This window comes from Clytia hemisphaerica, unplaced genomic scaffold (assembly GCF_902728285.1).
Source record: "Clytia hemisphaerica strain Z4C2 unplaced genomic scaffold, Clytia hemisphaerica genome assembly, whole genome shotgun sequence".
In the NCBI taxonomy this organism is placed as follows: Eukaryota; Metazoa; Cnidaria; class Hydrozoa; order Leptothecata; family Clytiidae; genus Clytia; species Clytia hemisphaerica.
The window spans coordinates 1262640-1273966 of record NW_027103414.1 but is presented as its reverse complement, the minus strand read 5'-3'; the positions used below and the strand labels follow the sequence as shown (position 1 = coordinate 1273966).

Sequence of the window (11327 nt, the reverse complement as noted above, 5' to 3'; positions counted from 1 at the left end):
TTTTTTTTGACTACTTTTTCTTGTAATTTTGGTAAAGTCAATATTGCCTTCCTTGCCTCTGTTGAAGTTGTTCTTTCTGCCTTGCTCTCTTTGTACTTCCAGAATTAATTAAATTTGATTTTCAAATTTGACCATCTTCCAGGGAGTATCAGGCCTACTAATGGCTGTCTGTTGATGGGGTTCAACTCATGTCTCAAATCTTTTTTTTCAATCATAACTGACAATGTCATTTCTGCATAATCTAGTTCAAACAGGTTCAAAACTAGACTATGGAGGTATTGGGACAATGAAATCTTGAATTGAATGGCTTACAAAAGGTATATAGAGAATTTGTTTCAAAATGTACAGCCCTTGGGATAAATAGGTGTGTTTGTGGTAAGAAATTTATCAAAAAAGACAAAAAAAACAAAGGTAAATCTTGTCTTGCTGGGTATTAGCCCAGACTCGATTATCAAACTTGTCAAACCAATCAAACTCCACCAAATAATTAAAGTTCAATTTTAAAAAATAATTGAGCCTAATAAAACAATTAAAATCTTCAAAGCAATAGGATTTAACAACAACATTAGGCGAGACCAATTTAATTTGTTGTTCTACATGGGCAGATCGTTAGCAAAATATGGGTCGGTCGGTCGGTAAAATAAAAATTAATTTTTCATTTATCAGGGTTGGTAAAGGGGAAGGTCTAAAACGCCTAATACCTACTACTTAATAATGACTACCTAATCCGTTTGGATACTTTACAGACCAGAACTTCCAGGCCCTGACTCTCCTTCGAATATTCAAAATCTCTATTCTAACTAAGTTTCGTGGAATTTGAATGCTAACACATAAGTCTTTGCTTTATATTTTTACCTAAAGTCTTTCAATGTGTTATCTAAAAGAAATATTTGCATTAAAGTAAATATTTTCTTCGCCCCATATAAGTATAAAGCAAAAGGTCATCATCTTAGTTTTTTTTCTCTTGTTACTTTGATTTAATTATAAGAAAACATATGTAAATATTCAAATCAGTTATTCTTACACATCTATGTCTCCTTTATAAAGATCCAATTGGCTAAAACGTTATTTAAACGCTCTTCGAGATTAAATATAGGTCATTAACTATATCCTTTTGTATTATCTGCATCATATCGAGTAGTGTCATAATACTTCTTGAGATTGGTTCGTAAGGATTTATATTCAATAACTATAATAATATTTTTGTCAAATAATGTCACTTTATCAATAATAGGCAAAAGTTCAATTGGCACCTTCAAAAATCTCTCCTTTAGCATTTTCTACTAGAAATTTAGTGAGAATTCAAAGCATCTTATTCAGCACATTGATAATTCTTACTATGATGAAGTTTAAAAAGGTCATATTAAATGACCCTGTCAATATTCTGGCTCGAAAGGGTCATTTGTAATCAGGTTTGTAATAAAATCAAGTCATGTCAAAATATTCTCGGCCATCTACTTCAGTTACCTGCTCCAATGAAACAGGGGCATACTCACTTATCTTAAATTTTCAAATCGACTGATTCTTATAAATAAAGCTATATGAATGAGCAAACGAAATATTTTTTTCCTACACGAAAAAGTGTGTCTTGACAAAATCTGTGTGGTCTGTAAACTTTATAGAAAAAGTGCGGAAAAATAAAGTGAGGAGAAAAAAAGGGAGAAAATTTTTTCATGTCTTCAAAATGCTATAAGACAAAAAGTTGAAATTTTTTTAACACCAAATTTTCAAATTAGGTCGAATTGGGCATGCTGATTATTTTAAAGGTATTTTCGAGCAATTTTGATGTATACAGTACAGTAAATATAAGTATTAGGTAGTAAGTATTAGGTAGTAGGTATTAGGCATTTTAGACCTGCCCGTTGGTAAAGTACCGAAAATGTTTTCCAAAATATATCTGGTTCAAAAATTCACTTTTTTTATCTTCGATGAAGATCATAATAAAATCTTAGTATGGAATGCTTGAATTTCTAAATTTTTCAATTTCTTGAATTAATTTTCAGCTTTATTCAAATTTGATTATTACAAATAAGTAGTGTGTAAAATATATATTGTATTGGAAATTCAATATTATTATTTTTTTTTGATTTTAGCAAAAATAGGGTCGGTTGGGCCCGTAGAACAACAAATTAAATTGGTCTCGCCTTAGTAATTTGTGGTGACAAAGTGCTCTATACCAAGGTAGAGGGTTTTTTTTGGTTTTTTTTTAATTCATACAGCTGATGATCGTCTCTGGCGTGAAACAGTCTGTAATATTTTTGATTTTTTAAAAGAAAAATAAATTCTAAATTTTGAAGTAATATGATTTAGATAGTTATCATTTTGATAGTTCCCAAACTTACGGTTTATCCCACCAGATCTTAATATCTATATATCTGTAATAAAGTCTGTAGCCCCCTCTGTTGAGATTTTGCTCTGCGACCACACAGAATACTACACCCCTACTACTGCCCTGATGATGGTGTTGAAAAGATACAGGGAAAGTGGGTGATCCCTTATTGGAAGTAATATTCAATTTACATTTTGAATTTGTCTTTGAAAACAAGCTGATATTCCGCAGGGTAGCACAAACTTGGGAAAAATTGGGTTTATTGTTCAATGGAGTTCAAATAGTTAGATTGTTAGATTGTTTGATTATTCGATTTGTTCGACAAGTTTAATTGGTCAGGTCTGGATAATCAATATTTTTGAATGAAAAAAAGGGAAAGCTAAGGTGAAAACCTCACTAATGATCAAGAAGAAATTCTAATGTTTAAACATAATCACAAATGCAATCGAATCTAATGCCCCACCTGCCCCAGTGCGGAAAATTGCATAAAATTACAGTGCTGCAAAATTCTGTAATTTAAGCGTTCATTGTGAAACTCTGCAACGTTGACAAATTTCTCAGTGCATTTTCCTTTGCCAAATTTCACAACGCTTGTCTTTGAAACTATAACAGGCTCACTGGGTGATGACAGGGTCTCAACAAAATCATGTGCATTTTGTAAACAACCAAAAAACTTTGTAAACTTTTCAATTTAGGATCTTAATTTCCTACCAAGAGATTTCTCACAATCATTCTTGACAGAAGGCTACTTTTCTCAAAAAAGGGAGGTTTTTTCCTAAGATTTTGAGGGGTGCGATAGCTGGAATTTTCAAATGATGCAGCCTGCTTTATATACATATATTTTCTCTACGCAGTGACGTCTAATTCCATACAGTAACTTGCTGACTTGTAATAGGGAGGTCAAAACTCACGATTATTGCGTGCGCGAAAAGAGAAAAAAGAAAAAAAGAGACTTCTTGTTTTCCTCTCTTCATATCTTTACCATAATTCAATCAAAAAGGTTCATTCTTTTTTCAAATCAGTAGAAAATTTATCAGAGAACACAATCAATAAAAAAAATGAAGTCAATTGCTCTTCTACAACTACAGTTATCACATTTCCTTTGACCTGAGGTAAAAATTGTAAACAAAAAAGATGACGGCACCGAAAAATGTTCCAACGGGTCGTCTCCAAACGGCCGTCGTGCTTGAAGCGATTGTTCGGGCTGATTTTTTTGGAGAAGACGTGCAAGAGAATAAGCTGTCTTTTGATACCCGTGGGTCTAGGGGCCCTTGCTGGCCCTTGCGTAGATCATTACAATATTTCAAACTTAGGTGAAAATCTTGATTTTTCAAGGGCTTAGAATTGTTTTTTTATTTACCCACTAGATTTTTTAGATGATTTCAAGCACTAGCTTTTCTAAAATAAAGTTTGTTTTCCCTAATTTTAAGGGATTCACTATCGATTGCAATTCTAAAAATGTTGGTTGAGAGATTTTCAACCTCACGCAAGCAGACCGCATGAGTATGACGTAATCCTTGTAGGCTAATTTTTCGCGCCATTTTGAGTCTTTTTGGTGCGCTCTAGATATATGCGATTTGGCTTTGGATGGTAAGGACGCGTTTTTACCAAAAAGGTAAGATTTTCACTATCCATATTTCTTATATCTTTTGAAATACTGAACCATTTCTAGAAACTAACCCCTCATTTTTTCTCTTATGTTTACTGGCTTAGGACTATCAGATGAGCCTAGTTTTATTTTTCTTTATGATGTTTGAAAATCTGACTGACCTCCCTACTTGTAATGCCAACTACGCCAACTTTTTCTAATTCCATCATAGCGTTGTCTCTATCTGATCTGCAAAGTAGTTAAGAGTTATTTTTAAACAGTTTACTCAGAAGCTGTAAACATTTTAAACAACTACCGTAAGTTGGTCTAATATCGACATCCCTTGTCTAATTCCGACACCCTTCTTTAGAGACAGGAATAATATGAAAGCTTGAATCACTGATTGAAAAAGGATTATTCCTCTATGACCACTAAGCCAAGAAAAACAGTTTAAACCTTTCTATCAATTTCAGCTGATAATAAAAAGGGTGTCGGAATTAGAGGAGGGGTGTCGACATTAATAAACCAAGTTACGGTAGATAGTTGCTATGACGGAAATAAACAAAGTATGTCGGCATTGCACAAAGTTTAGGGTATTGTAATATTTTCAAATGTTTGGAGCCTGGGTTTTTTTGAGCTCCAACCATTGGTATTTTACGTCATTTTAAACTTTTGAAGCTCTTGCTGCACGACCCTGCCGAAGCACCGGACACGTAAAGTCCGGTGTCAGATGAGGATACTTTTTAACACCGTAGTCCGTACAATCTCAGTGCATCATCTGGCCAGTTTGCAGAGTATGGCATGAAGGCTGCTCTCTCGAGGAAAACTTTGGCTGTAATAATAAATAACTATAATAACTCTGCACTTGCACCTGAAAACCTCAAATTTTGAGACCACCAGACTAACACCGGACAAAAGGTTTCAAAAGGTGTGGCTAAGGGATACTTTTTGGCACCGGACAAAACACCAGACTGTCTAGTGCGTTGACAAGTTTGTACTCTTGCAGGACCCTGCCGACGCACCGGACACACGAAAGTCCGGTGTAAAATGAGAATTCTTTTTACCACCGGACAATCTCTAGACCGGACTTAAGGAAGTCGTATGTCCGGTGTCGGAGAAGGATATTTATTTCCACCGGACAATCAAAACACCGGACATGACCAGTCCGGTGCGTCCGGTGTTTCTTAATTTTTTGTTTCATAAATGTCCGGCGTCCAAAATTCCCTGTATGCAACACCGGACTTATTGCGTCCGGTGTAGCGAAAGGATACTTTTTGCCACCGGACAAATACACTGGACAGTCCGGTGCGTCGGCAGGGTCCTACTCTTGCTTGCTGTTGCAGTAAAGATGTTAGGCACTATTCCTAAGTATCATTTCCACCAAAAATGGTCGCTCTCCACCTCAGTGGGGGAGCTCTAAAAGACCAGTGAACACTTGAAACTTGAAAGGCTTCTTTTTGCGGAACGTGCGTTTGAGCGCGCGCAGCGCGCTCAAACGCGCGTTCCGCATCCTTTGGCACGATCTGCGTACGCGGGACGTAAATTTGTATATATGTTCGAGAAATGCTACCGATTTGGCTCACGAAAAAACCCCGAGCAAAGTAGACTTTTCTTTTTTTTATAAAATAAAAGTGTTTTTTAAATTATATCGAGTTTGACTATCCAATCAAGTGCGAGATGTTTGTTTTTGTGTCGTTGCTGCTACTTTCACTTTTGCACACTTGCAAAACAAAAATGGCGATTTTTGTCAAGGCATGATCCTGCTGATTTTTTAAGCTGGAAGGCATCATTTGCTTGTAAAATAGCGTTGCTGCTGTTCACACTTATTGTAAATTTTACTCGAGTATCATTCTTGAGGTTTTTACCACTTCCTCTGGGAGAGGAGAGCTGTCCTACCATCCACTTGCTAATGTGACAATAATGTGTGTGGCTGTTTTTTTTGTTGTCAACTGAAATTTTCGATAAATGGTCTGACAGATGGTTGTTTACCTTGTGGCATCCATACTGCATGGCACATTTTTGTGACAATTGATTGGAGTAACCATTCCTATTACATCAATTGATCTCATTGAAAACTATTTTTATGGCTTGAGATCGAACCAAATATCTGCAACAGTCAAGTCAGATTTAAAGCAACATTTGGATTTCGAAATAATTTAACATTTAGACTTTATAATTTTATTGGAAATGTCATGTAATGGTTAAACTTTACATTCAGCCGAACAATGATTTTTTTGTCATGTTGTCAAAACACGGTTCAACGTATTTGAGTAAACGCTTTTACTACGAAAAAGATCATAATACGCTATCAAATATTGGGTGATTGTGGTCAGTAACATTTGTTGAGGAGGTATGCTGCGAAGAACAGACACGTTATTTTTTAATGGACCTTATCAGAGTTTTTTACTTTTCTAAAAAAGCGATGCATTGTGGGATTGTTTCAAGTGTATTAACTATTACAAATAATATCTCTTAGGAACTCCTCGAGGGAATTCTACTGTAATACACATCGCTTTTCATAAGAAAGACTTTGTTGTAGTTTGAGATCAAGCAAACACAAACATTACCAGATTCCCATCAAGATTCAATATTAATATTATGTAGCTACGTATAATATAATGCAACACAGAAGGGGGGACAAATTGTGAATGTTTTGGTGGTACATGGGATGTTTTGTGTGTGACATGTGATGCTTAATGACATTAACTTTTACATGTTAAGGCAGCAATCAGAAAATACACTTCCATTTTATTTTTAATCTTTTTAAGTCAGTAGTAGTAGAAAATTTCAAATTCACTGCTGCTGGTGGTCATTATTCAGTTTAAGACACTTTAAATAATTTCCAAATAAAGTAAGCTCTTTCACAGCATTTTCCTCAAAATTCTTGGACATGTATACTGGCAAAATGAAATGCATCCGAAGAAGTTTGTGATCGCTGCCTTATAATATTGAAATGTTTCAAGGGGTTTGAAGTCATTGCATGATTTGCTTTTTTGATTGCATGAATGTATGAAAACTAGTAGTGAATTATCAGGGGTTTTGTTTGAGGCCGGGGACCGGCGATTTTCGCCGACCTCAAAGCCCAATATGAGTTCAAAGTCGCTGGCCATAAAGTCTTTTCTAGATATCCTTGATGTATGATTTTGTTTCTGAAAATTTATTTTTTGTGATCACATCTTCTTGTTAATGAAAGACTTCATTTACATCATTCTCTTGAGTGTTTCTTCAAATAAAATCACAGGCTTCTTATATTTAAAAGAATCATGATTATAACAAACTTTGAAGTGCAGAAGCTTAAAACATCACTTGAAGTATATTGCTATCTTTTACAGTAGTGTAATATTTTCTCATTCACTCTCTTTGTTTACTTTTAAACATGCCTAGCGTCTGCTAGCATACTCATTTTATAAGCACTTAACTTCTTTATCTATTTTATATATTTTCTTATGATTTAGATAGATTAAAAGACTTATTAGTATGGTTATAGGTCCATGCAAGGATCCATGAGGTTTTCGGCCCGGTCCGGTATGGACTTCTTCAATAACCTCTCCCGACATTGGGCCATGCTTTTTAGTAACTGCATCCTCAACGGTTTTATAACTTGAAGCTAATATTGAAGGTAATTTGGTGTAATTACCGTAGTGTATTCAGTAGTGTAGTTATTTAGGTTAACATTTATTTACCTTCGTTTTCTTTATCCATGCTAAGGCGAAGCGGATTGTTGCCGTACATGGTTGGCTCTTGAAGGAAAATCTATAAATATATTTAGGTATATAATCTAATCACATATTAGATGTATACTTTAATATTACACTTTTACCTAAAAAGTATTATTTCTTGTTTAGATTTTTCTATAGTTTTATTGCTAAAAAAAGATTTTTCAGTACTTAAAACCGCCTGATTTCAAAATTTTCTTGCCCTTCGCTTCGGGCCCAACCATGGTGGGCCCTCAGGTGACTCTCACATAGCTGTATCACTAAAATAGTAGCCGACCTCAGACCTTCAGTCTCCTACCTTCCTAAAATTTACTGAAAACCCTGAATATATTAGTGATATTTTTGTAAAAATGGATTTTATTATTTAACACTTTTAGTTATGACATCCAAAACTATCAAAAAGTCCATATTACAATGTCACATTTACTGTAATATTTAAAACTACAGAATCAAAACAATGACGAAAAAGACTACATTATACTAAAACTACATATCAATGTGTTATTGTTTTTATTACTTCATGATTGAATAGAGTCTTTTTTTCACAGGATATGTTTGTTGAAAAATTCTAGAAGGATATTTTAAAACTCATTAAATTATTTTCAGTTTAAAAGCCCTGTATGAAATACTCTGTGTTACCCTTTTAAATACCACTGTACTGTAACCCCTTATGTTTATGTTATTAAGTCCATGCGAAAAGTTGTATTGAGCAGATATCTATATACTTTTTCCAGGAAGATTTTTTGAAACTGCTACAAAAGTATTACAAAATCGAGTATAAACAAATGACTTTTTATCTGTCTTTTAATTTTTCCAACATCCTCTTCTTTGACATTATTGTTATGACTCACTGGCGATAAATTCTTGGTGAATTGTAAAGTTCTTATTGGGCTCTTCCAGAAAATGTTCGTACACCCCGGGTGGAGGATATATTGTCCGGGGGGGTCGCGAAAAACCATCAAAATTTGCCTTGTCCGGGGGTAATTTGGGTTGTCTGTGGGGTCAACTGATGCTTGACCAGGGGTAAAACCCGTTGTCCGGGGGGCCAAAAGTCACTTTGTCCGGGGGTAAATCACTGAAAATTGTTATATCCTCTACCCCCATATACAATTTTTTTCTGGAAGAGCCCATTAGTTTGTTTTTTAAATTCTCTATTAATAATGGAGTCGTTGTGATTTCTTATACAGAACGCTCGTTCCGCAAGCCCTTTTATGTTGATTTCTCAGAAAATCATTAAAGTAACTAGCAGTCTTCTGACAGTTAAAAGAAACTTACCAACAATACACTTATGGTTTGACAGAAAGTTGAATGGGTTTTTCAAAAACTTGACATGGTTTGAAAATTTTGAAACGAAATCTGAAGTTTTTTCGCGGGGAACTTTGACCCGAATCGGGATTAATAAAGACACTTTTGATTTCGGGAAATCGGATTCCTAGATTTTGCGCGGGAAAAAGGACGAAAAAGTGTTCCGCTGTTCCGGCAATCGGAAAGAGCAAAGATGTACATAAAAAGTGTATAATAGTCTTAAAAACGAGGACAAGTTAAGAAAACAGTTCAGAATATCCCGCCCCTGCCCTACCTGCCTGCTGACTTTTAGGATAATTCCTTTACTCCACACTCTCAGGCAAAGTACGGCATTACTATTTTTATTAAACAACCAGTGAAAAGGCTGGTTTATTACACAGAGTCGGCGTTTTAGTGTTTGTTCGATCGCCCAAGTCGACCAAGTTAAAGTTTTAAAACACAGCAAGACTAGCAAGGAACGGGACTATTTCCGAAATAGGACACCAAGATAGCCAGCCACCCTGCACACACCCAAAGCTCTAAAGTAGCGGTCCAATTAACAGATGTTAAAATTTGCCCGATCGTCAGAGCAAAGCTAAGCATGGTGTTGCAAATTTTCACATTTGGTACCAGAATAACGCCTTTGCAGATTAATAGTCCATACAAAACCATTGGAGCAGGGAAGGTAGTCTGTGTATTGGGTTAGATATGGTTTTGAAGTGGTGTCTATTGGACGCCATAATAAGCAAAATGGGATGTGGTAACACAGGAACTTTGTAAGCTAGAAAATCGGCCTGACAAGTTTAGAACGATTAGGAAAAAAATTACAAATAAGAAACCCTACAAATTTGGTAATAAAAGTCAACGGGTTAAAAAAATGTCATGTGACTGCCCCCCAATTCGACCAGCAAGCTAATTTTTAAAAGTAATTTTTAGCAGACTTGGATTTAACAAATATTACAACAACTTCTGTGGTTTTCTTTCCTCGAATACTATAGTGCTCTAAAATATCTTCCCAACGGTATAAAATTTTATTTAATTAAGATTAAAAAAATAGTAGCCTTATCAAAAAATCTCACCGAAAATCTTACCGAAAATCAAGCAAATAGTCATATAATTTATCGGGAATGAGTACCTGTAGCAGGCAGAGTATAAAGTTACTTAAAATTCAAAAATTCGCCTGTGAGCATTCGTATTTCTTATTTTATTTTTCATTTTATAAAATTAAAACAGTCTTCAAGTAAGCTTTTTTTGCTTTACAATGTCCAATGACGGCCAAGCGGGGTCCAATGACGGCCAAGCGGGATCCAACGACGAAACCGCATCCACAATCACCAGAGTCCATTCCTAATCGAAAAAATCTACAAAACAACTTCCATAAAACGTTATAATATGAACGTTGAAAAAACGTCGTTTGCCAGCTGGGTAATGTCCTACCAAGAAACTTAAATGTTTTATACTGTTTTATTAAAGTTCCTTGGTCCTATATACCATCATCACACGCAAATCACCAGTCACCAGTTACTTCCTCGTTTCTTGGGAGTGACGGTTTATATTTTAAAACCTTCTAACTCCACACCAATTTATCCCGCGACACAACATCACATCAAGTTGGTTGGACCTCAATATAGAAAGTACAATTATCACATTGCACGTACAGCAAATCTTTCGTCTGGTCAACTTCACTTTCTTCAAGAACATACAGTCCACTACATCGGCACTCCATATAATAATAATTTTCCGTGTCCTCATATTCCAAGCTGTCGAGTGTTTCAGATGAAAATAAAGGCCCTTTGAATTTCTTAACTTCGCTTTCTTTGAGTTTTCGATCATATTCTTTTCTTTTATCGGAATCTAAAAGAATTTCTTTTGCTTCTTGAAGTTTCATGAACATATCTGTATCTCCTTGTTGATCATCATCTAAAGAATATGAAATCAAACAATTGAAATGAATATGGTAACAAGATTTGATATTTGGTCTACTGAGGCCTTCTTTGGTCCTGAGACAAATTATCAATTCTTTGATTGGATCCTTTTTTCAAAGTAATAAATTTAAAAATTTTTACTTTGCAAGTCCTGGGTTCCCAAGTGTTTGAGGATGGGGTTAAGAGGTCAAGCAATCAATTTTTTAGCCTGATACCAAGAGGCTAATTTTATGTAGGGTAATTATTATTCTATAATTTTTCTTCCCCAAAAGCCTAAGCAAAGATTCCCCTGATGGTGAAACCTTGAGAAGGAGATTTTACCTTTGACTTTATCTGGGTGACATTTCAGTACAGATTTCTGGTAAGACTTTTTGATCTCTTCTTGAGTGGCATCTGAAGATATACCCAACAATTTATAAAAATTCTCCACCATGATGCAATATTTATCCAAATTCAAATTTCATTTTTATCTTATCTTCCTAAAA

At 35.0% G+C, this 11327-nt stretch overlaps 1 protein-coding gene across 1 annotated transcript; it reads right to left on the bottom strand.

The window, feature by feature from the left end:
* Window positions 1–10110: 10110 nt before the first annotated feature.
* On the bottom strand, window positions 10111–11327 carry LOC136797534 (DPH4 homolog). The gene is made up of 2 exons (XM_067054114.1): window positions 11164–11327; window positions 10111–10837 (listed from the first exon to the last, which is right to left on the bottom strand). Exons 1-2 carry the CDS (start codon window positions 11273–11275, stop codon window positions 10524–10526), a joined length of 426 nt encoding a protein of 141 aa, XP_066910215.1. The 5' UTR covers window positions 11276–11327; the 3' UTR covers window positions 10111–10523.

Coding starts and splice junctions, on each gene's coding strand:
- LOC136797534 (XM_067054114.1), bottom strand. CDS start 11,275: ATGGTGGAGAATTTTTATAAATTGTTGGGTATATCTTCAGATGCCACT. Junction 10,838..11,163: donor TCACCCAGATAAAGTCAAAG/GTAAAATCTCCT, acceptor CATATTCTTTAG/ATGATGATCAACAAGGAGAT.